The following is a 22235-nucleotide window of genomic DNA, read 5'->3' on the forward strand; positions in this document are numbered from 1 at the left end:
AATAGGATTCCTCACAAGAAAAGGGAAAAGTTCACAGCTATGATCCACGGGCACAAATCTTTGTCAGATCAGAGCTTATTAAATCAAGTTATGATAATCCAAACCTAGCCAGTGAGTGGTTGGATGGGAGTGGTACATTTTTTCAGGCAGGGAAAGCTTAGTAGTTCTAGGGATCTGGGCACCCTTTTTACCTCTGGACTATTTTCAGATATACAATGGTGCCCCGCAAGACGAATGCCTCGCAAGACGGAAAACTCGCTAGACGAAAGAGTTTTCCGTTTTGGAGGTGCTTTGCAAAACAAATTTCCTATGGGCTTGCTTCGCAAGACGACAATGTCTTGCGAGTTCCTGCGGGTTTCCCCCCCTCCCCCCTTTTTCTAAGCCGCTAAGCCGCTAAAAGCCGCTAATAGCGCTAATCCGCTAATCCTTCAATGGGCTTGCTTCGCAAGACGAAAAAACCGCTAGACGAAGAGAATCACAGAACGGATTCTTTTCGTCTTGCGAGGCACCACTGTAATCTTCAATTGGACTATATCCCCATGGGCAGCTGAAAAAAAATGCAAATGTTTCAGATTGTGCCTATAGAAAGGCCTCCAAATTAATAACCGGCCATTTATTCCTGCACCATACCTCCAGATCATAGAATCATAGTGTTATGTATTTGGTGGGGTCTGTGTTTCCCTGAGCTTGAGTCTGGACTAAGGATTCTGAGCCCCTCTGTTCCCATTCAATACATTATATCCAATCACTGAACATTTCAGGATTTGGGCCTCCGCCATTGGCCCTTAAACTCTGAGTCATGATTCGCAGCTTGGAAGTTTAGACAGCCAATCCCGTTGGGAGTGGGAGTGGCCCAGGCTTTCAGGAATGTATATAAGCAGTTGCTTTGCCCCTGTTGTCCAGTTCTGTTAGTTCAATAAAGGTTCTTGCTGTTATCTCTGTGTATTGCCTTGTGGGAACCCACCTACACTTCACATAGAATTGTAGAGTTGGGAAGTGTGATGGGATGATGAGCTGCTTGTGCGTAAAATCGTAGTCCCTCAGAGTTTGTTCAAGTCCACAAACCTCTGTCTGTGACGGAGCCCCTCAGACATGGCTGCTCTAGTCACTTGCAGATTCCGACAGTGGTTGCTTTCGAAATTGCTTCCAGCATAAAAGCTCCTTAACGGAAACACGTCTTCTGGACTCGCGGCGTGACAGTTTCCGGCGAGGCGTGGGTCTCCCTATGGGAGGTTCAGAAACCTCCCCACTGTTCTCGCTGGACGTGTCCCTGAGTCCTCCCTCTTGCTCGCTTTCCCTCAGAGACCCACCTCTCCCCCTGCTGGTTCCTGCTTCAGCTGCTGGGTCTCTCCCAGCCTCCGTGAGCCCTTCCACCACCTGTTCCTCCGATGGCAGTTCCCTGACAGGAAGGAACACAAGAGTCATCTAGTCCAACCCCCTGCAATGCAGGAATCTTTCCCCCAATGTAGGGCTCACACCCCTGACCCTGAGATTAAGAGTCTCAACCTCTACCAGCTGAACTGCTGCATTTGGTTTAGGAAGAAAGGTGGGGGGGACCTGGTGGTGTGGAGAGACTTGTAGTTTTCCTGGGCTGTAGCTCAATGGTAATGTTCCCAGGTCCAACCCCCACTGTCATCTCCTGGTAGGGCTGGGATTGTCACCTGTCTGAAATATCTATTCCCCCCCCTTCCTTTGATTCCAGAGCTGTTCCAAAGGAACATGTCGCTGTATCTGGTTCGAGTGCCCCTTGTGGGATGCTGCAGATGTGACAAACGTGATCGTTCGTGCCAGGGTCTGGAACAGCACGTTCATCGAGGTAAACACTTGTTCTGTCCCCTTGCAAGGTTTTTCTCTGGTTAACGAGAGGGGGAATGTTCTTTTCAGGCAACTGCCCCCCCCCATGGCAGTTGATAAGAAATCAAATGAAATAACGCCTTACCAGTTAGAATCTTTAAGAATCACAGCTGGAGAACAAAGACCTCCTAGAAATGGCGGTGCTCCCAATTAAGGATCACACTCCCCCCATCCCTATTAATCTACGTCACTTCTATGTTTTGTAATCTGAGTTTGAAGCCTCTGTGCTTTCTGTTCTGACATTTTCTGAGCTCTCCGGGAGTTTGGGGGAGGCGGGTGGATTCTGTCCAGAGACTATGAATCTGTTAACTCTCTCCCCCCCCCCAATGTTTCTTCTCCTAGCTGTTCCCCATCCAGTATTTCCCAGCTTCTGCCTTCTGAAACTATGCCCCTCTGCAAACCACTGTTCCAAATCTATACTGTCCTCCTGCTCCTGGGAAGATTCAGGATCAGGGGAGGGGGAGACTCCCACCATTCTTCCTCAGTGCAGCCCTCCTCAACATGGTCCCTGACAGTTCTGGAACATTCCAGAATGTCTGCTTTGCGCAATTTAAAGTGGGTGAAAAGGCATCCTTCTCCCTAGTACAACAAACCCACTATGAAAAAACACACGAACTGAGACTTGTTGTGGCTTGGAAAGTGACTGGGATGAACAAATGATGGGATAGGAAGATTCATAAAAGCAAATCAGGTTGAATGCAAGACGGATGCTCGTCGCCGTATAACTGCCCTGTAAACAAACCGAAACAAATTTCTCAATAAAGGCAGAATGTAATCTAACCTCCAAGTAAGCTGTTTGTCAGCAAATCAGGATGTTCAATGAAAGGGTCTCTCATTCGAAAGCATCTTCCTGTGTTCAGTGGGTGGGAGTACATTGGAAAAAGAGTTTATGTTGCTGCTTTTTGATATGTTTGCTCTTTCCTATCCACCCCCATGGAAATGTAGGACTACAACAACTTTGACCGCGTGAAGGTGGATGGGAAAGCCACGCTGTTTCTCAGGACAAACTCCTCCACCATCAACATGAAAAACGACACTGTGTGGGTGAGTGAGACTGGATTTGTTGGGTGAGGAAACTTCAGAAAGTCCCGAGGTCCAACTACCAATCCCAATGGAAGGCCTCCCAGTCACCATTCCTTTCTCTCTACCAGTTAAACTCCCATAATTAGTGAACTCTGTCAGTTCTTCTTGAGCAGCAGCTTTGTTAATGCAAATAAAATTGATTTTCAAAGCAAAGAAAGCTGCCCACACATCCCCATCTGTAAACTCAGGCCTAGGCATGGGATGCTTTTCCCAATGTTGATGAATTAATCAACCCAGATGAGAATACGAGGCCGGAGCTGGGAGCATTTGAACCCCACTGTCTACCTCAGGTGTGGCCATGTTGATCTCCACACACCAGGATGATGATGTTTTAGGGGGTGAAACTTAATTTTTGCACATTTTTTCAGTGGGGAGGGGACCTTAAAATATATTTTTGGGCATGAGGAATTCAAAGCTGCCATTGTTTTTATGATTGGGCAACAATCAGCTTGGTAAATCTACATTTGACGAAGAAGCACGTGAACTGATCTCGGGAAAACCAATGAATTTCCCCTTCTGACAATTCAGGTAATGCTAAATAATAACAGTACAGTGGTACCTCAGGTTACAGGCGCTTCAGGTTACATATGCTTCAGGTTACAGACTCCGCTAACCCAGAAATAGTACCTCGGGTTAAGAACTTTGCTTCAGGATAAGAACAGAAATCGCGCGGCAGCAGGAGGCCCCATTAGCTAAAGTGGTACCTCAGGTTAAGAACAGTTTCAGGTTAAGAACGGACCTCCAGAACGAATTAAGTTCTTACCCCGAGGTACCACTGTACTTGGCAATTTTTAATGATTTCTGTGCAGCTTGACACACATTTTATTTACCAAGCAAAAGTAAATTATACTCATTTAAACCAAAATACCACTCGAATTCCCAAGTCACGTTACACCTCTCATTTGGGGAAGTTGAAAAATTCAGCACTGAGTCAGTGTCCCCTCCATTCTGCCCTTCCTCCCTTGAGACAAACCCACCTCTCCCCTTTTTCCCCCTTCCTTCAGTTCTCGGTGACCATCGACTCTGAGCTGATCGAGGAGCAACCAACCGAGATTGAGCTCTGGCTGGTGCTGGTTGCCGTAGCAGCCGGACTTCTGCTTTTGGGCGTCATCGTCTTACTGCTGTGGAAGGTGAGAAGAGGAGGGTGTTTTTGAAATTGGGGAGCAAGGGGTGACAGGCTAGAAACAGCAGCTCCTTCCTTTCCTCTCTCTCTTCCTTTCCTCCCCATATTTGTAGAGAGACACTCTCAAAACTGCTTCTGCAAAGCCAACCCGGGCCACACAAAAGAGAACATGCAACAACCCACACAATTTTCTGTGGCAAGCTCAAATGCCTTAGCAGTATTTTCGGGGCTGATATAACTATGCTATAGGCGGGCTGGCCTCGCTGGAGAACAAAATGTTCAGGCATTCAGCCATCGCAAAAAAACAAACAAACTAGCCAAGCCAGTTTGAAATGGACCAGGCAGGAAGTTAACTGCTTCCCGCCCCAGCTTTATCCAGAAGCGATGTAATCTGCTCTGACTTGGGTGTTTGCATTTAGCTTGTGCAGTTAATATTGGAGAACAGCCAAGCAGCTCATTGTACCTGTGGGATGCTTGCTATAACCGTTTTTGTCACCATAGAGAAACCGGTTGGACTGGGAGGAAACTATATTTAGAACCTGATTAACCAAGGCATCAACTGAGTATTTGGGATCCTTTGGTGCATACCTCAGGATAAGATGATAACAGTAGTCATCTGTATTATGGTCGGTCCTTCACCAACTCATTGAGAGATAGATAGATAGATGATAGATAGATAGATAGATAGATGATAGATAGATGATAGATGATAGATGATAGATGATAGATGATAGATGATAGATGATAGATAGATAGATAGATAGATAGATAGATAGATAGATAGGTAGATATAGATAGATAGATGTAAATAGATAGACAGATGATAGATATGATTTTTAAAAATATACACATACAACAACAACAAAATTCAAGATCCGAATACCAAGATTGCTCTGAATATCTTGACTTCCCCTCATCCCTTCCATGGGTCCTAGTGGTAATATTTACAACTGCATATCAATACTATCCAAGTTTAATCCTTCCAAATTATCCATACTTTCGTTAGTTTACAAGTCTGGTTAAAATCCTGCTAATGTTTGAACCTGCTTACAATGGTCTTGTAAATAGATTGTAAACTTTTCCCATTTTTTAAAAAGTTCTTGTCCTCTTGATTTCTGAGCTTCCCAGTTAATTTTGCCATTTCAGCATAGTCCATCAACTTGGTTTGCCATTCTTCACTGGTTGGGGTTGTTTCTTCCTTCCATCTCTGGGCTAATAGCATCCATGAGGTTGTTGTCGTGTACAAAAACAGTCTATTTTGGTCCTTTGGTATCTCGGTACCTGTAATTCCTAATAAGAAGGCTTCTGGTTTTTTAACAAAAGTTATTTTAAATATTTTTTTCATTTCATTATATATCATCTCCCAGAATTTTTTTATTATTTTATACGCCCACCACATATGATAATAGGTACTGTCTTTTTCTTTATATGTCCAGCGGGTATCTGAACTTGTTCTTATGCAGTTTACTTCGTTGATGCTGGAGCATGTTGCGTACTGCCTGTGTGCCTGACCCTTTTCAGAAATCCCTTAGTTGTTGGCATCCATTTGTCTCAAGAGACAATGGAGTGCACTTCCGGGTGTGAAGTCAAACTGCTGCGTTAGCAGTACCAAAGTGACCTTCCCAGGGTGCAAGCCTAAATTGGCCCGTTTTTCCAGAGCAACTCCAACCATTACCTTGTCATTGAGGGAATGTGTGTTTTCAAGCCTCCCTCTGCTTGTATTGGTTCCCAGAAAGGGGGGGGGGAAGGATTCATACCTCCTGTTCCTAGAGTACCAAATGCAGATTAAAAATGTGGAGGCAGTCATGGCTTGCAGAGCACTTCCAAAGCTAAGTCTCCACTAGTTCTGTGTTGCATTCCAACTCCCAGAAATAACTGGCTATATTCAAGTCGGGAGTTTCACCAGCCCAGCTGAAGTGGCAAAAAGCATCTCATTTACTCTAGTGACAACTGAACACAGGAAAACAACCACCGCCCGAGAGGATGTTTTCCTGCTCCTCCCTATGGCTTAGTATCTTTGTGTGCCACAAATTCAGCATCCAAGATGCTCAAAATATAGAAAGTGAATCCTGGAAGTGCTCTCCAACTGTGGTTGCCTGTATTGGCTGCTAGGGAAAGCTCTCCTCCGGAAGATCACTACAGGCAAGATGGGTCATGAATATACCTGCACCTTTCTTAAGAGGGTAGCATGGAAGTTGACCTTTGGTTCTGTGCAGGTGAATGCAAGGGCACGCTTGAAGTTTTGACCAACGCATGCGGCATCCTTGTGGCACCAGATTCGCCATTTTCTCAGTGGTGTCAGCCCACTTCTTATCAATTTTGCTTGATATTTTTTGCCTTGGAATTGTAGCCTTGCGGAGGAGCCCACAGCAGCCCCAGGTTGTGTGCATTTGGCAACCCCCAAAACTACCACTCCTGGTGCAAAAAATTGAGACCAATCCCGCCTGCATGTTGAAAATTATATCCTTTGCAACAAAGGGGCTGGAACGCATGAGCTGGTTGTCTCCCCAACCCATTGCACATTGTTTCCTTGTTGTGCTTGACCTTTGACCCCCTGCTTCCTCATAGTGCGGCTTCTTCCGGCGGGCAAGCACACGAGCCATGTACGAGGCCAAGGGCCAGAAAGCCATGATGAAGATCCAGCCATCTGAAACTAAGCGGCTGACCGACAGCTACTAGTTCCTGTCTCAGGGGGAGGGGAAACTGCCCACCCCTTTGCCCTGTCTCTTGGTAAATCAAGCTCTTGCAGCAGGTCTGCTCCTCTTGTTCACTGTCTCTGTCAACCTCTCCACTTCTTAATCCTTCCCATAAGACCCTGGTGTTGAGAGCTATGTCCCAGTGCTGGTTCAGGGAAAGTGAACTTTATACTGTTTGACTTATAGTCAAACCTTGGTTCTTGAACAGCACTGTTTTCGAACATTTCAGCTCCCGAACAATGAAAAGCTGGAAGTAAATGCTCCGGTTTTCGACCTTTTTTCGGAACCCAAACATCCGGCACGGCTTCCGCTTGAGTGCAGGAAGCTCTTGTGACCAATCGGAAGCCGCGCCTCGGTTGTTAAACGTTTTGGACGTCGAACGGACTTCCTGAATGGATTACGTTTGACAACCGAAGTTTGACTGTATATGGGACTAAGCGCCGGCCCATTTAAACGAACAGACAGGACCAACTTACGTCTTCTCCACTCACAGAGCACAACTAATAACCACAATAATCAGTATTCTTAGCCACTCCCCACCACCTCCTGCCCACCCACACAGAGGGGAGCCCAGTTGGCCGAAGTGACCCTTGCCAGGTGAATCCCTTGCCCCTCTCCCTCCATCCACTCTCGCTCACAGTATGGGGGTGCACCTAGCAAGCAAGCACTGGCAGCCAGGCCAAGCTGGGTCCCAGAGACCCCCGGCCATTGGCAGGGAAGAATGGGGAGCTGGGAACAGCAACCCCTCACCGATGTGTTGGCCACCCACTGCACTATGCCCCTGTATGGGGAGGAATGGTTAAGCATCCCCCCCACACCTCTGCTGCTCTGATCAAATTCAGAGGTGCCCCTGCCTCTTTTTAAAGCTTTTTTTTAAAAGCTTTTTTTTTTAAAAGGAAATCTGATTATGACTCTCCTGTGTGACTGGGCCCTAGGCCTTGGCTTTATTCTAATGAGCTACTATGGGTGCTCTTGCTTCAGAGCCCTCTTTCAGTGCAGGAGGCAATGCAGGTGTGCAACACGGAGCCTTGTGATTGAGAGGTAGTACAAAGCCCCCGGATTGGCTGTGCCCAGTATGAAAACAAGAGCCTACCCTTGTTGTCTATGGGGCAGAGAATTCTGCCTGTTCCTGCCCCACCTCCCAACTCAGACTATCGAAGCCAAGGACCCTGAGATAAGAGTCTGGATTTGCAGGTGGCAGAGAAGCACACCTGGCCTCAGCCCTTGTCTGGACATTTCTCTCAGCATCCAACATCTGAGGTGTCCAGATTTCCAAAACCAGCCCTCTCAACACCAGTTAGCACCAGGCATTGCAGCCCCTCCCTCTCTTAGTTGTCTTCAAGGCATGTTCCTCACACATTGCACTTAATGCTCTCCCCCAGGTCTCATGTCTGTTGGCCTCTTTGTTTTACCTGTCCGTCTCACTAACCCAAATGTTTCTTTTCCTAGGCTTTAAGAACCACCTATGTTTCAGGTGGCTTCTGAGGTGGCACCTCCTCACTCTGACAAGGGACTTTCCTCTTTCTCTCTCTTTACTCTCAATCTTCTTTCTGTTCACTGGGCCATTCATTCCAAGTGACTGTTCTGAGGTGGTGCTGAGTTGGCGACACTGGCGGGGGTTGACTTTGATACAGGAGTCAGTCTAGCGAACGCTCTAATACAAGGTTTCCCCAAGCTTCGGTCTCTAGCTGTTTTTGGACTACAGCTCCCATCATCCCTAGCTAGCAGGACCAGTGGTCATGGATGATGGGAATTGTAGTCCAGAAAAAGCTGGAGACCCAAGTTTGGGAAACCGTGCTCTAATATATACCCAGATTGGCAGCTCACCCTCACATATTTTGAGTTGCTACACACACACACACACACACACACACACACACACACACACACAGTTTTGCTACAGAATCATGGCAGGTGTCAAAGATCAGTGGCCAATCCCAGTGTTAAACCATTTAATCCATTGTGCCTTCACCACACCACAGCTGAAGGACAACTTAAAAAAGAATTAGCAAAACTTTGAACAAGTTTCGAGCCAACCAAGTTTCGAACCAATTTTGAACCAATCACTTGGTTTCCAAGTCGCCATTTTGTTGGCTCTCACTCAGAAAACAACATGGCAGGCTATGTCACTGCTGCCTTTTCCTCCCCAAGCTGCAAAAGTAGTTTTACCTTAGGGTCGTCTATGGCAGACTACTCCCAACACGTGAGAGGGGATAATGAGATCATTCTTTTTCTCAATTTCAATTGAAACTGGTTTAAAGGTTAAAAAGGGTAAAGGACCCCTGGGCAGTTAAGTCCAGTCAAAGGCGACTATGGGGTTGCGGCACTCATCTCGCTTTCAGGCCGAGGGAGCCGGCGTTTGTCCACAGACAGCTTTCTGAGTCATGGGGCCAGCATGACTAAACCGCTTCTGGCGCAACGGGACACTGTAACGGAAACCAGAGTGCACGGAAATGCTGTTTACCTTCCTGCCACAGTGCTGCTAGGTTGGCAGGAGCTGGGGCAGAGCAACAGGAGCTCACCCCGTCGTGGGGATTCGAACCACCGACCTTCTGATCGGCAAGCCCAAGAGGCTCAGTGGTTTAAACCACAGCACCACCCATGTTTGGGGCATAGCGGTCAACTTTTCCCTTTTCTTGCAAGGAAACCTATTCGGAATAAGGGAATTTCCCTTAAAAAAGGGGAAAAGTTGACAGCTATGGTTTGGGGCAGAGGTTTGGTTTAGGGCAGAGGGACACATCAAAATGCAACCTTTCATAAGAACCGACAAAACAGAAACAGGTTGTGATGAATACTGTGTGCACACCACTTCTCAAACCACTGGAAGCAGAGTAGAATGTGTACAAAACCCTAGTTTCTCTGTTTTGGAACCGATGTCACGCCTTTTCAGCCACCACAGGAAACTGGTCCGATGAACCGGCCATCTCTACTACTTCCCCGCTTCCTCTCTCACCTTCTCTTTCTCCCTGCCTCTACTCCCCATAGCGTCCCTTTGCCCAAATTCCCAACTTCGGTCAATGTGTCCTGCCACTAATGCGTCTCTTTTCCCCTCCCTCTCTCCCCGTGCAGTGCAACTTTTTCAAGCGGACCCGCTACTACCGAATCATGCCCAAATACCACGCCATCCGGATCCGGCAGGAGGAGCGCTACCAGCCGGCCGGCGGCTTCCTGGCTCCGAGGCACAAGAAGCAGTGGGTCACAAGCTGGCAGGAGACGGGGAGTTACTACTGACGCTTGCCTCCCTCTCCCCCATCCCCTCCATGCTCGCCAGCTGCTTCACTCCCTTCTGGACTTGGCGTTGAACCAACGACAAAACTGCTATTGAAACCCTAAGTTATGTGACTCAGGTCGGTGACCATGACCCAAGAGCTTTCTCTGGATGCAGCTATTGTAGGGAGGGGATGTTCCCTCCTGGGATGAGGGGTGGAGAAGCTTTTTCAGTCTTTGTGGGGCAGCCTGGTGGGGCCTGAGGCCAAAAATGGACAGAGCAACAGGTGCGATTCTCTCCTTTGTGCAACAGGCTGCGTTCCAGCCACGCAAAGCTGGAGGCCTCCTAACTTTCCATCCTGGTTCAAGGACATCTGCCAGCTAGGAAAGGGCCTGAGGAGATGAGGGAGGCTGTGTCCCGGTGAAAGTCTCAAGGGGTCTGCATTTGGCACCTGGGCTTGAGTCCCTTTACCCTCACCCCCCGAAATACAAAGCTCAAAGGGGCAGCTTTTTCACTTACACCAGTTATTTATTTCCCCACGCATAAGCACCACCACCAGGGTCCTGAGGACTGCATTTCTCTGAGGTATGACAATCAGCTTAGCTTCATTCTGGACAGATCGGCCCAAGTCAGCTGTGTTGAAGTTGTCTTGGTGACCGAAACACAAAGCCATCTCTCTCTCTCTCTCTTTCTCTCAGGTGTGGCTTCTCAGATGCCATTGTTGTTTCACACGACCACTGCTTCTTGCATTTACACTCTTCTTTCCCTCTGGAAGGGACGCGGGTGGTGCTGTGGGTTAAACCACTGAGCCTAGGACTTGCCGATCAGAAGGTTGGCGGTTCGAATCCCCGTGATGGGGTGAGCTCCCGTTGCTCGGTCCCTGCTCCTGCCAACCTAGCAGTTCGAAAGCACATCAAAGTGCAAGTAGATAAATAGGTGGGAAGGTAAACGGCGTTTCCGTGCTCTGCTCTGGTTCGCCAGAAGCGGCTTAGTCATGCTGGCCACATGACCCGGAAGCTGTACGCTGGCTCCCTCAGCCAATAAAGCGAGATGAGTGCCACAACCCCAGAGTCGGTCACGACTGAACCTAATGGCCAGGGGTCCCTTTACCTTTACCTTCCCTCCAGAAGGCACGGAGCAATTTCCAAACGGCTCTTAGTCCGCCTCCCATCAGAGGTGTACCTAGGGGTTGGTGTAAACAGCCCCGCCAGGAATGCAGGCCCAGGGTCCCCCCACAAAAACCACCTATGAGACTAGACTGTGTGACGTATATGTGACGCACTGCCACTGTTGCGGTGAGATCGAACGCAGGAGAAGATCCCCATGCTTCATGCACTGCAGAACAAAGGCTTACGATTATTATTATTATTGCCCTTCCTCCACGCTTTGCCCTCACTCCAGACGCTTTTGAGTACTTGGGTTTTTAAAATGTAGCAATTTCTAATGTGGCACTTGCTTTAAAGTGATTTCTTTTTTTCTCATGGGGGGAGCGGATACGCCAACACAGCTCCTTGTCAAGGGTGCAAGGGGTCCCAGGTACGCTTCTCCCTCCCATCCCGGCAGCTTACAGAGTCATGCCAGCTTAGTAGTGAGACTGTATCGTAGAATTGGAAGGGACTCCAGGGGTCATCTAGTCCAACCCCCTCCAGCGCAGGAATCTTTTGCCCAGTGTGGGGCCCTGAGATTGAGCATCTTGTGCTCTACCAACTGGGAACATAGGAAGCTGCCTTGTATTGAGTCAGATCCTAGGTCTATCTAGGTCTGTATTGTCTACACTGACTGGCAGCAGCTGCCCAGAGTTTCAGAGAAGCGTCTTTCTCAACTGCACCTGGAGGTGAGGGTTGAACCAGGCACCTTCTGCAGACACTTGTGCAAAACCTCTTGTGCATGGACAGTCGTGTGTGCCATGGTGTGAGTTGGCTTGGCTAAAGCAGATGCGTACAAGCAAGCTTTCATGTACTTTCCCCCGATAGCATTATCTTTGATGTTTACACTTTCTTTCTCCCCCAGCTTTGGTTCATTTTTTTTTTATCGCTGACAAACCAGGGATTCTGACATCATTCCTTTGGGGCCTTGCTAAAGATGACACCCATCTATCTTAATTTTCTTCCCTCCGACACACACACACACATGTACCCAGGGCCTTGTTATATACATTACACTGAACGCAAGCCATTTTGGCACATGTAACAAGTGTTTGTGTGAAAGACTGGACGCAACTTGTTGATTTGTACAGCTCAGCTGTTGCACGCATAGACTGCAGGGGGGGGGTGCCAAGTTGAATACAATCTTGTTGGCACCCAGGTAAGCCCTGGCCTGCATAATCAATCATATGATGCAGTGCACATACCTCATTTGAATGGGAATGCCAATCAACTTTGCAGGGGCCCGGCCCCCCCCATATATTTTATTGTGTGGGGACCAAAGCTCCACGGCCCCTAGGAGTTGGCTCCAATGATAGACTTACAGTACACTTACTGAATGTGAGTAACTACAAATGTACAAATCAGCTACATACACAGATTGTACACTTGTTGGATGTAATGTGGGAACGACCCTAGACTAAGCATAATTTGGAGAGAAGGTTGAACAGACTTCAGTCCCTGTGCTATGGCTTCAGTTACCTCCTTCCCCAACCCCATATTGCTATACCGCGAAAACACTGGATGTATTGCCACTGGAGCTCTGACTATGCCAAAAACTACTGATCCTTTTTTAGTCACTGTGCCGTTTCTTGTATCTCCTCCACGATTCTTTGGAGGGAGAGAAAGTGGTTTTTACTACTTACTGCGGTCCAGCGTATTATGGAGCGCAAAGGAGACTTCTGAGCTTGAAATGCAGGGAGTGGGCAGAAATATTATGATATCTTTCGAAACCTCTTTCTGCTTATTCTGTCGGGAAAGATGTGAAGCCACTTTCTGCACTTTGGGGGCTGCCAGGGCAGGCTTTGTGTCTGAGGAGGCCCTGGGCAATGTACTCTGCGGTGGGTTCTCTCCCCGATCTGCGAGCCCCGGTTGGCTTACCTCTGGGGCAGCGATTTTTCTCAAGCCAGCGGACCAGATCGTGGGTTCCCCCACTCCTGCCAACCCACTCAGACAGGTGGGTGAGGCCACTTACCTGTCAGTCACCAGATATCACCATGGCATCAGGTGACCCGTTTTTCCTTCGTAGCGTGGCTTGCGTTTGAGCCACACTGCCGAGGAAAACCCAAGCTGGGCTTGAGGTCACAGCCGATCAGCTGGTTTCAAGTCATGCTTCCTGCAGGGATCTGCTGTGCTGTGGAGTTCAGGCTTGGTCAGTAGCACCTAGCAAGCCCCACAGCAAAGCTCATCCCAGTGCGCTTGAAGTCAGCATTTGCCAGCTGATCGGCGCTGGCAGCAAACACCCCTTGCTAAGAAGCTACTGGGAGCACACTTCAATGCACCTCTATTATGTCCTCAGGGGTGCGGCTGGTGGGCATAGTTTGGGGGGCCAAATTGGGACCCATGCTGGACCTAGTTAGGCCCAGGAAGTTGCCCACCCCTAGTTTACTTCTGGGCGACCGTGCTACAAGTACAGTGGTACCCCGCAAGACAAACGCCTCGGAAGACGAAAAACTCGCTAGACGAAGGAGTTTTTCGTTTTCTTAGCCGCTTCGCAAGACACATTTCCCTATGGGCTTGCTTCGCAAAACGAAGCTTGCCCCGCAAGCTCCGGGGATAGCGGGGAAGCGCAGCGTGTCTTCCCCGCTGTCCCCGGACCACTTTTGAAGCAAGGGGCGGCGGGGAGAAGATCACTTCTCCCCGTTGCCAGCCCCGCAATCTCCGGGGACATATTCTCCCCTCCGCCCCTTGCTTCAAAAGAGGGGATAGAGGGGAAGGCGCGCGTGCGCCTTCCCCTCTGTCTCCGGAGATTGCAGGGCAGGCAACGGGGAGAAGCAATCTTCTCCCCGCTGCCCCTTGCTTTGAACAGGTCCGGGGACAGAGGGGAAGGTGCGCGGCGCTTCCCCTCTGTCCCCGGACGGTCTCCATAGGAACACATTGATTGATTTTCAATGCATTCCTATGGGAAACCATGCTTCGCAAGACGAAAAACTCGCAAGAAGAAAAAACTTGCGGAACGAATTAATTTCATCTTGCGAGGCACCACTGCACCGTATTTTTCGCTCTATAGGACGCACTTTTTCCCCTCCAAAAATTAAGGGGAAATGTGTGTGCATCCTATGGAGCGAATGCAGGCTCCTTGGATTCAGCGATAGCAACGCGAAGCCTCCGAAGCGCAGAGGGAGCACTCCCTCCACGCTCCGGAGGCTTCGCGTTGCTTTCGCTGAAGCCTGGAGAGCAAGAGGGGTCAGTGGGCACCGACCCCTCTCACTCTCCAGGCTTCAGGGATAGTCACCTGAAGCCTTTAGAGCGCAGCAGGAACTCGCGCTGCGCTCCAAAAGCTTCGGGTTCCTTTTGCTGAAGCCGGGAGAGCAAGACTCTCCCGGCTTCAGCAAAGAGGGAGAGCTGCGCAGCGCCCCTTCAGCGAAGCGGGAGGAGAAATGGAAGGGGCTCCATTTCTCCTGCCGCTTCGCTGAAGGGGCGCTAAGCAGAGAAGGGGAGAATTTTTTTTTTCTTGTTCTCCCCCTCTAAAACAAGGTGCGTCCTATGGTTGGGTGCGTCCTATAGAGCGAAAAATACGATGATATGGGGAACTAGGTCTAGCCACCAACTTAATTCCTCACAGTGCCTCACAGGAACACAATGCCATGAATATTATGTGAAGTGTAAATGGTAACTAGAGCTGCTTCGAGTGCCTGGGCAGCTTTTTGTTTAATGAAGAGTTCCAGAGGAAGTGTCATTCACGGGCCCTACTGAGACGCTAGCTGCCCCAAGATGCTGGTGGTCTTGGCCAAAACAATTGGCCCTGGAAGGTGTGTTAGTAATAAGGGTTTCTCTCTCTCTCAAAACTGACCAGCTGCAGCCAGTTCATGGGGATGGGGCGTTTGTGAATGCCAAGAATGGGCAGGCTTAAAGCTCCCGTTTCAGACATTACTCAGCGCTTGTGGAGAAAGGATGGGATGGTAGGGACAGCCTGCATTTCAGTGGAATACAGCAAGGCAGAACGAGACTTGCTCCCCGCTTCTCCCCCACTGCCCAACCGCCATTTTGAATCCTGAGGAAAAGTTGGCCTCGTGTGCTCCACGTTCCGCATCAGAAAGGGGTGGGGTTTGAGGGCAACTGCTTCTGTGACTGGGCAGCACAGCCGCTCGTCTTGCCAAGAAGTCAGTGCCCATGGCAGTTCAGTCTGCGATGCTTTCATTTCAAAACATCCCTTGCCCGTGTCTGACTCGAAGAACTTACTGAAGCTGGATTTGGGGTTCTTTATAAAAGCATGTTTCCATTTTCAGCTTTCGTATCTAAATAGCCAAAGTGTTCGTAAGACACAGTTCCTCACTGTTTTACAAGTGTGGTTGGCACCAATGGACACTACTGATCTGGGCTGCAAAAAGGGGGGGAGAAAATCTGAAATATCCCCTTCCACACATCACAGTTAAGGAAACTATGGTTGTGTTGAATATCAGAGAATGAGCACACCCCCTCTGCCCATCCTCATTTCCCAGCTGTATATTAAATTATTAAGAATGTACTTAACTATAGCTATGTGTATATAAATATATATATATATTTGTTGCTCACTGGAATTTACCACTGTTTATGGTACTGGAGGTCTGGAATCATTGTGCCTTGGTTGTAAATAAGCTTGAGTGGCTATTTTATTTTATGAATAAAAAAATGACTCTGATTTGTAACTTGCGGCTTCAGGTTTTTGTTTTAATTTAATGAATGACAATCCCCAAGCTCACTTCAGCAGCCTCTGATTTATGTTTGCGCATTCAAAGGAGGACAGGGTCTGTGAAAAAGTGTGGTTTTGCTGGCGATGGCTCGAGGTACACAGAAGTATTCCATGAATGCAGGATAACACCCCTGACTTGAGTTGATCGGCTCTAAACAGGGGCTCCCAGTGAGAAGACAAATTGGACAAAGGGCTTAGCCAACCCATATGGCCCAGTCAACACACCCAGATCAAATAGAACCAGGGTAAACAATCCCGGCTCTCCCTGTACATCTGGGAAATGGTAACGGTCTTTAGCACTTAGATTTAAAAAGGCAAAGGAGCCCTGGACACTTATGTCCAGTCAAAGGCAACTATGGGCTTGCGGCGCTCATCTCGCTTCCAGGCCGAGGCAGCCAGCATTTGTCCACAGACAGCTTTCTGGGTCATGCGGCCAGCATTACTAAACCACCTCTGGCACAATGGGACACTATGACAGAAACCAGAGCGCACGGAAATGCTGTTTACCTTCCCGATGGAGTACATATTTATCTACCTGCACTGGCGTGCTTTCAAACTGCTAGGTTGGCAGGAGCTGGGACAGAGCAACGGGAGCTTACCCCGTTGCGGGGATTCGAAGCGCTGACCTTCTGATCGGCAAGCCCAAGAAGCTCACTAGTTTAGACCACAGCGCCACCTGCGTCCCTTTGGCACTTAAGTCTCTCATTTTAGTTATCGGTACGTAGTATCTTAAGGAAATCAGCCCTGAGTGCTCACTGGAAGGACAGATCGTGAAGCTGAGGCTCCAATACTTTGGCCACCTCATGAGAAGAGAAGACTCCCTGGAAAAGACCCTGATGCTGGGAAAGATGGAGGGCACAAGAAGAAGGGGATGACAGAGGACGAGATGGTTGGACAGTGTTCTCGAAGCTACAAACATGAGTTTGACCAAACTGCGGGAGGCAGTGGAAGACAGGAGTGCCTAGTGTGCTCTGGTCCATGGGGTCACGAAGAGTCGGACACGACTAAACTGTTACCCCACGTCACAACATAAACGACTAAACAAAAACAAGTATCTAAAATGCCTGGGGTCAAGAGATCCATTCCTAAGAAGAGGATTATTCCACATTATACAAAAGAGAGAAGCCCCATGTTTCTGATGTTACATCTCTTAAGTCAGGTTTTATATGTAATGGCCCAGCTATATATGAGTAAAGAATGCCAGAGACTGCCATAGGCCAAACGTTGTTGAAGTAATGTGGACTTATTCCATGAACAGAAGTTAGCACAATTTTTCTCATTCATTGTAGTCTTCCCATACACGCCGGGTTTCACAAATAGAATCACAGAATCTTAGAGTTGGAAGGGACCCTGAGGATCATCTAATCCAGCCCCCTGCAATGCAGGAATATGCAACTGCCCCATATGGGGATTGAACCTGCAATACCTTGGCATTATCAGCACCATGCTCGAACTAGGCTATGCTATCCAGGCTGCCTTGTTTACCAGTAATACTTGTGCACAGGCCCCGGCAGTCCAGGCAACAGCTTGCAACACAGCAGAAATAAAGGGGACACTACTCAAATAGCAAAGAAGGTGGAACACGTGAGCTCTGACCAAAGTCCAATTAATGAAATATCACCTGACATCAGTGGATGGATAGTCTTGTGAGCCACACAGCGCACATGATGTAACTCATGGGTTTATCAGAGGTGGGAAGACGAAGTGTAGGACAAAGTTTGGTAACCTAAGAGGAAAGAAGAAGCTCACACTGAGACCAATCATGTCTGTGTTTTACTCAGAAGTAACTCTTGCTAGGGACGCGGGTGGCGCTGTGGGTTAAACCACTGAGCCTAGGGCTTGCCAATCAGATGGTCGGCGGTTCGAATCCCCGCGGCGGGGTGCGCTCCCGTTGTTCGGTCCCAGCGCCTGCCAACCTAGCAGTTCGAAAGCACCCTCGGGTGCAAGTAGATAAATAGGGACCGCTTACTAGCGGGAAGGTAAACGGCGTTTCCGTGTGCGGCTCTGGCTCGCCAGAGCAGCGATGTCACGCTGGCCACGTGACCCGGAAGTGTCTCCGGACAGCGCTGGCCCCCGGCCTCTTGAGTGAGATGGGCGCACAACCCTAGAGTCTGTCAAGACTGGCCCGTACGGGCAGGGGTACCTTTACCTTTAACCCTGTGTAGAAGGGATGCGGGTGGTGCTGAAGGGTTAAACCACAGAGCCTAGGACTTGCTGATCAGAAGGTCAGCAGTTTGAATGCCCGTGATGGGGTGAGCTCCCGTTGCTCGGTCCCTGCTCCTGCCAACCTAGCAGTTCGAAAGCACGTCAAAGTGCAAGTAGATAAATAGGTACCGCTCCGGCGGGAAGGTAAACGGCGTTTCCATGCACTGCTCTGGTTTGCCAGAAGTGGCTTAGCCATGCCGACCACATGACCTGGAAGCTGTATGCCGGCTCCCTCGGCCAGTAAAGCGAGATGAGCGCCGCAACCCCAGAGTCGGCCATGACTGGACCTAATGGCCAGGGGTACCTTTACCTTTACCTCTTGGTAAACCTTAATGCAGGCTTCCTCAACCTTGGCCCTCCAGATGTTTTGAGACTACAATTCCCATCATCCCTGACCACTGGTCCTGCTAGCTAGGGATCATGGGAGTTGTAGGCCAAAAACATCTGGAAGGCCGACGTTGAGGAAGCCTGCCTTAATGATTAATCATTGATTTATTAATTATCAATTCATACGTAGTGTAGTATTTTATTCTGGAAGCTGCTTTTTGCTTTGGAGATGCAGCACAGAAAAGTTAAAAATGCATCCAGTCTTCCTAGTTTCTAGCTCACTTGGTTAGAGTATGGTGCTGATAATGCCAAGGTTGCAGGTTCGATCCCTGTATGGGGCAACAGCTGCACATTCCTGCATTGCAATGGGTTGGATGAGACGATCCTCAGGGTTCCTTCCTACTCTTCTATGATTCTATGACGGCAGCCTTCGCAAGTGCACTTACAAAGCTTTTGCTTATCAATAGCAAAGCTGGTATTTCTCTTGGGCAGGCGATCTGTGACCGAGAAGGAGCTCTTGCCTAGCCTTAGCAAATAAGCTTTCAAAAACTACCAGTCTGCATAATTATCTCGCCCAGGTGGGTTCCCAAACCGCGGTCCACAGCCCAGCAGTGTTCCTCAAGTTTCATTCAAGTGGACCATAGGGTGTTGGCCAAGAACACTTACAATCTAAGTTCTTCGGAATTCAAATTGTAATTCCATAAAATACATACAATATAATCAGTGCCGGATTTACATATAAGCTAAACAAGCTGCTATAGCTTAGGGCCCCACTCTCTTGGGCCCCCCAAAACATTTAAAGGAAAAATAACTGGATGTACGGGACGCGGGTGGCACTGTGGGTTAAACCAGAGCCTAGGACTTGCCGATCAGAAGGCTGGCGGTTCAAATCCCTGTGACGGGGTGAGCTCCCGTTGCTCGGTCCCTGCTCCTGCCAACCTAGCAGTTCGAAAGCACGTCAAAGTGCAAGTAGATAAATAAGTACCACTCTGGTGGGAAGGTAAAGGGCGTTTCCGTGCGCTGCTCTGGTTCGCCAGAAGCGGCTTAGTCATGCTGGCCACATGACCCGGAAGCTGTCTGCGGACAAATGCCGGCTCCGTTGGCCTATAGAGTGAGATGAGCGCCACAACCCGAGTCGGCCACGACTGGACCTAATGGTCAGGGCTCCCTTTACCTTTACCTAACTGAGTGTACATCTCCAAAATATAAGATTAAAAACAAGTAAAATAAAACCTACATACAGCAACAGTGTTCTGTGTTGCCTAGACTCCCAAGTAAATATGATGCAAGGCCTGCTTCCCTGCTCCCTAAAATATCACTGGTTTGCTCATTTCTATATATAGGGTGCCTACATTCTGATGTGCAAATGACTTTAGATACCTATTAGGTCCATAAATTCTGCATATATTCAACACAAAAAACAGCGACAATTTGTTGTGGACAAAGGACAGCTGGACATACAAAGGGCCCCGTTACCGTCAGTAGCTTAGGGCCTCATCAAACCTAAATCCTGCCCTGGATATAACAGATGTAAGAAGCGATAAAAATGCAATTACAAATCGGACGACTTCTAGAACAGCGCCTTACGACGACGGCAACAATAACAGGCAGAAAAAGGAAGAGTTAAAGGGGCGTGTCTCCCCTTCCCTTCCTTTTCCACGTGGTGCCGAGCGCCTTCCCATTGGCCGGCCACGTCTTGTTTTTTTTCCGCCGCGGCCGCCCGTCGGAGTGGGTGGGCGGGCCCCCGCCTCGGATTGGCCGGGAGCAGGCGAGGGCGGGGCCGTGCCTTTCCGGGGTTGGCGGCTCCTCCAGGGCTGTTGCCAGTCGCTCTCTGAGCCGCCCGAGAGTGGGGTTCGGCTCTTGCAAGGCGGGAGGGCCGCTGAGTTGGCCTGCCGGGGCCTGGCTGGTGCCAGTGCAGCCGCGATGCGCCTCCTGCGCTGCCTGCTGAAGGGCCACTCGGCGCTGGCCGGGGCGCCCAAGTACATCGAGCACTTCAGCAAGTTCTCGCCGTCCCCGCTTTCCATGAAGCAGTTCCTGGACTTCGGTGCGTGGACGGGCAGAGGGAGGCGGGCGGGCAGGCAGGCAGGGGAAGGAGGCGCATTGCCACCAGCCGGGTCTCCCTGCTGTCTCCAAAAATAACAAGCCAATCCGCACAAATGTGTGTTTAAATCTCTTTGCATCTGCTCTGTTGCTACTTAAACAACAGCGACAGACAAGAAGTTTTTTTTAATGGTAAACAAAAGGGGGTGGGAAGCTTTGGATGCGTTTCTGCTTTGCTTCTGCTCCATAGATTATTATTTATTTTAATGGTGAATTAAAAGGGAGGGGGAGTTTTGGAGCACATTCCTGTCTTGCGAGCGCGACCTGATTTGAGGGGGGTGGGAACTTGCTCCCAGGTTAAGTGCATGTAGAGTTGTAGTCACTGGTTGCTGCGTTGTTTTTCTTAGCTGCCTTGGGTGTTTTGTAGGGGGGGGGAGTGGGATAATATGCATGCTTTAGGGAAGCGAGAACCGGCTGCCCCCCACCCTCCTGCGCCCAGCTAAACTGGATTAAGGACCCGCATCTCCTTTGGCCTCCCCAACCTTGTTAAGCCCGTCCCCTGCGCTTGGGACTTCATCAAAGTTGAGTTATTCAGTTTCAGTTATTCTAAGTCCCTGGTACCTGAACAGGTTTGACATGGTGGTGGTCTTGTGCAAGTGTGAGTAGAAGCAAGTCCTGTTGAGTTGAGTTGAATTGGCTGCCACGTCAGTTTGCCTACAGAATTGCTACCTGGTAGATCAGTTGTTGATCAAACAGTTCAGTATAACCAGGTGAATCATGAGATGACCTCAGAACACCTCTCCTCTGCGTAAATATACCAAGTAACACTTTAATCTGGCTCTCTGAACAGCATTCCCTATTTACCTATGGAGGAATGTCCCGCAGCTCGAACAGGTGATCTTTCCTCTTGTTTGTGTGTGTGTGAGAGAGAGAAGATTGGGAGCATAGCTCACTTTGTGTGCAGAAGGTCTCGGGTTCAATGACATCTCCAGTTAAAAGATTATATAAGTAGATAAACATTCCTATGCACATGCAGCTCCCCACCCCGCTGCCATAAGTGTGCAGCCACCCAACTTTCCTCAAATTTAGCCTGTTCTTTGCCTCCTGTTTAGTCCAGTAAATCTCTTCCTCCTGCGTGCTCCCATGCCTTTAACACACACACCCATTTCCACAACTAGATACTTCAGGCTGATCTCTGTGCTTCCACAAGTCTCAGAGTGCACTTCCATAAGTAAATATGTCCTGTGTGTCTCAGATAAATGTGGTAACCCCAAAAGGGGTCTGCATCGTTCCCGTTTCTGTACGTAAACATTCTGTTTTGTATAGAGTTCTTGTGCCCTTCCTTGCTAATCCATTGCCATGGTTCTGAGAGATTTGTGATGTGCTGAAGGCTCTGCTTAAATACGGGACCAGTGTTTCCTGGGGGCTAAATATGTATATATTTGAGCTAGGGAATTGCTGCATTCAGCCCCCTACCCCCCCCTCAAATTGTCATTTGGTTCAGCAGTTTTACCTGCAGGGGGCTAGCCTCTTTGCCGTATAGTTTCAGCGCTGCTAAATGACCCAAATCTGAACAGTGACAGCATCACCCGTGTCCCTCTATCCACAGGGTTGCAAGCCAAACACCTGGACTAAATCTGGGCAGGTACAACTTCTAAAGTTGTGTTCTCAGAAGTGCCCCTTTTGCCAGAATTTGCTCACTTGTCCACCTGGACACACTGCTTTTTCCAAAGGACATCAGAGATGAATGAGAGGGAGGGGGCAGGACGGACAATATTTCAAAGTTCCCTGATGGCAGAAGCGATTCTTGGTGAATTGCAAAGACCTTGCCTCCTTGTTCTGGGTTTATGCTGCTGAGTTGGGAGGGGGGGGGAGTTTTGTG

The 22235-nt window shown here is 49.0% G+C and overlaps 2 protein-coding genes across 5 annotated transcripts in view; both read left to right on the forward strand.

Moving 5' to 3' along the window:
• ITGA3 (integrin subunit alpha 3) overlaps positions 1-10482 on the forward strand; it is an 85150-nt gene extending 74668 nt beyond the window's left edge. The window contains exons 22-26 of one of the 2 annotated variants that reach the window (XR_014212738.1): positions 1703-1816; positions 2800-2898; positions 3942-4067; positions 6629-6790; positions 9826-9965. Coding sequence is in view for 1 of the 2 variants with exons in the window: in XM_082194318.1 (XP_082050444.1) it covers positions 1703-1816; positions 2800-2898; positions 3942-4067; positions 9826-9987 (501 nt within the window). In the remaining variant the exon portion in view is untranslated. Of the gene's footprint in view, positions 1-1702; positions 1817-2799; positions 2899-3941; positions 4068-6628; positions 6791-9825 lie in introns of both variants that reach the window. The other variant, XM_082194318.1, reaches the window with a different exon arrangement.
• The window catches only part of PDK2 (pyruvate dehydrogenase kinase 2), a 266084-nt gene that overhangs the window by 221274 nt on the left and 22575 nt on the right, over positions 1-22235 (forward strand). For 2 of the 3 annotated variants that reach the window (XM_082194469.1, XM_082194471.1), the window contains exon 2: positions 20231-20357. In XM_082194469.1, coding sequence (XP_082050595.1) covers positions 20237-20357 — 121 coding nt within the window. In that variant the 5' untranslated portion in view covers positions 20231-20236. Of the gene's footprint in view, positions 1-20148; positions 20358-22235 lie in introns of those variants that run through there. The other variant, XM_082194470.1, reaches the window with a different exon arrangement.

Source organism: Podarcis vaucheri, assembly GCF_965113315.1.
Source record: "Podarcis vaucheri genome assembly, chromosome: 13".
In the NCBI taxonomy this organism is placed as follows: Eukaryota; Metazoa; Chordata; class Lepidosauria; order Squamata; family Lacertidae; genus Podarcis; species Podarcis vaucheri.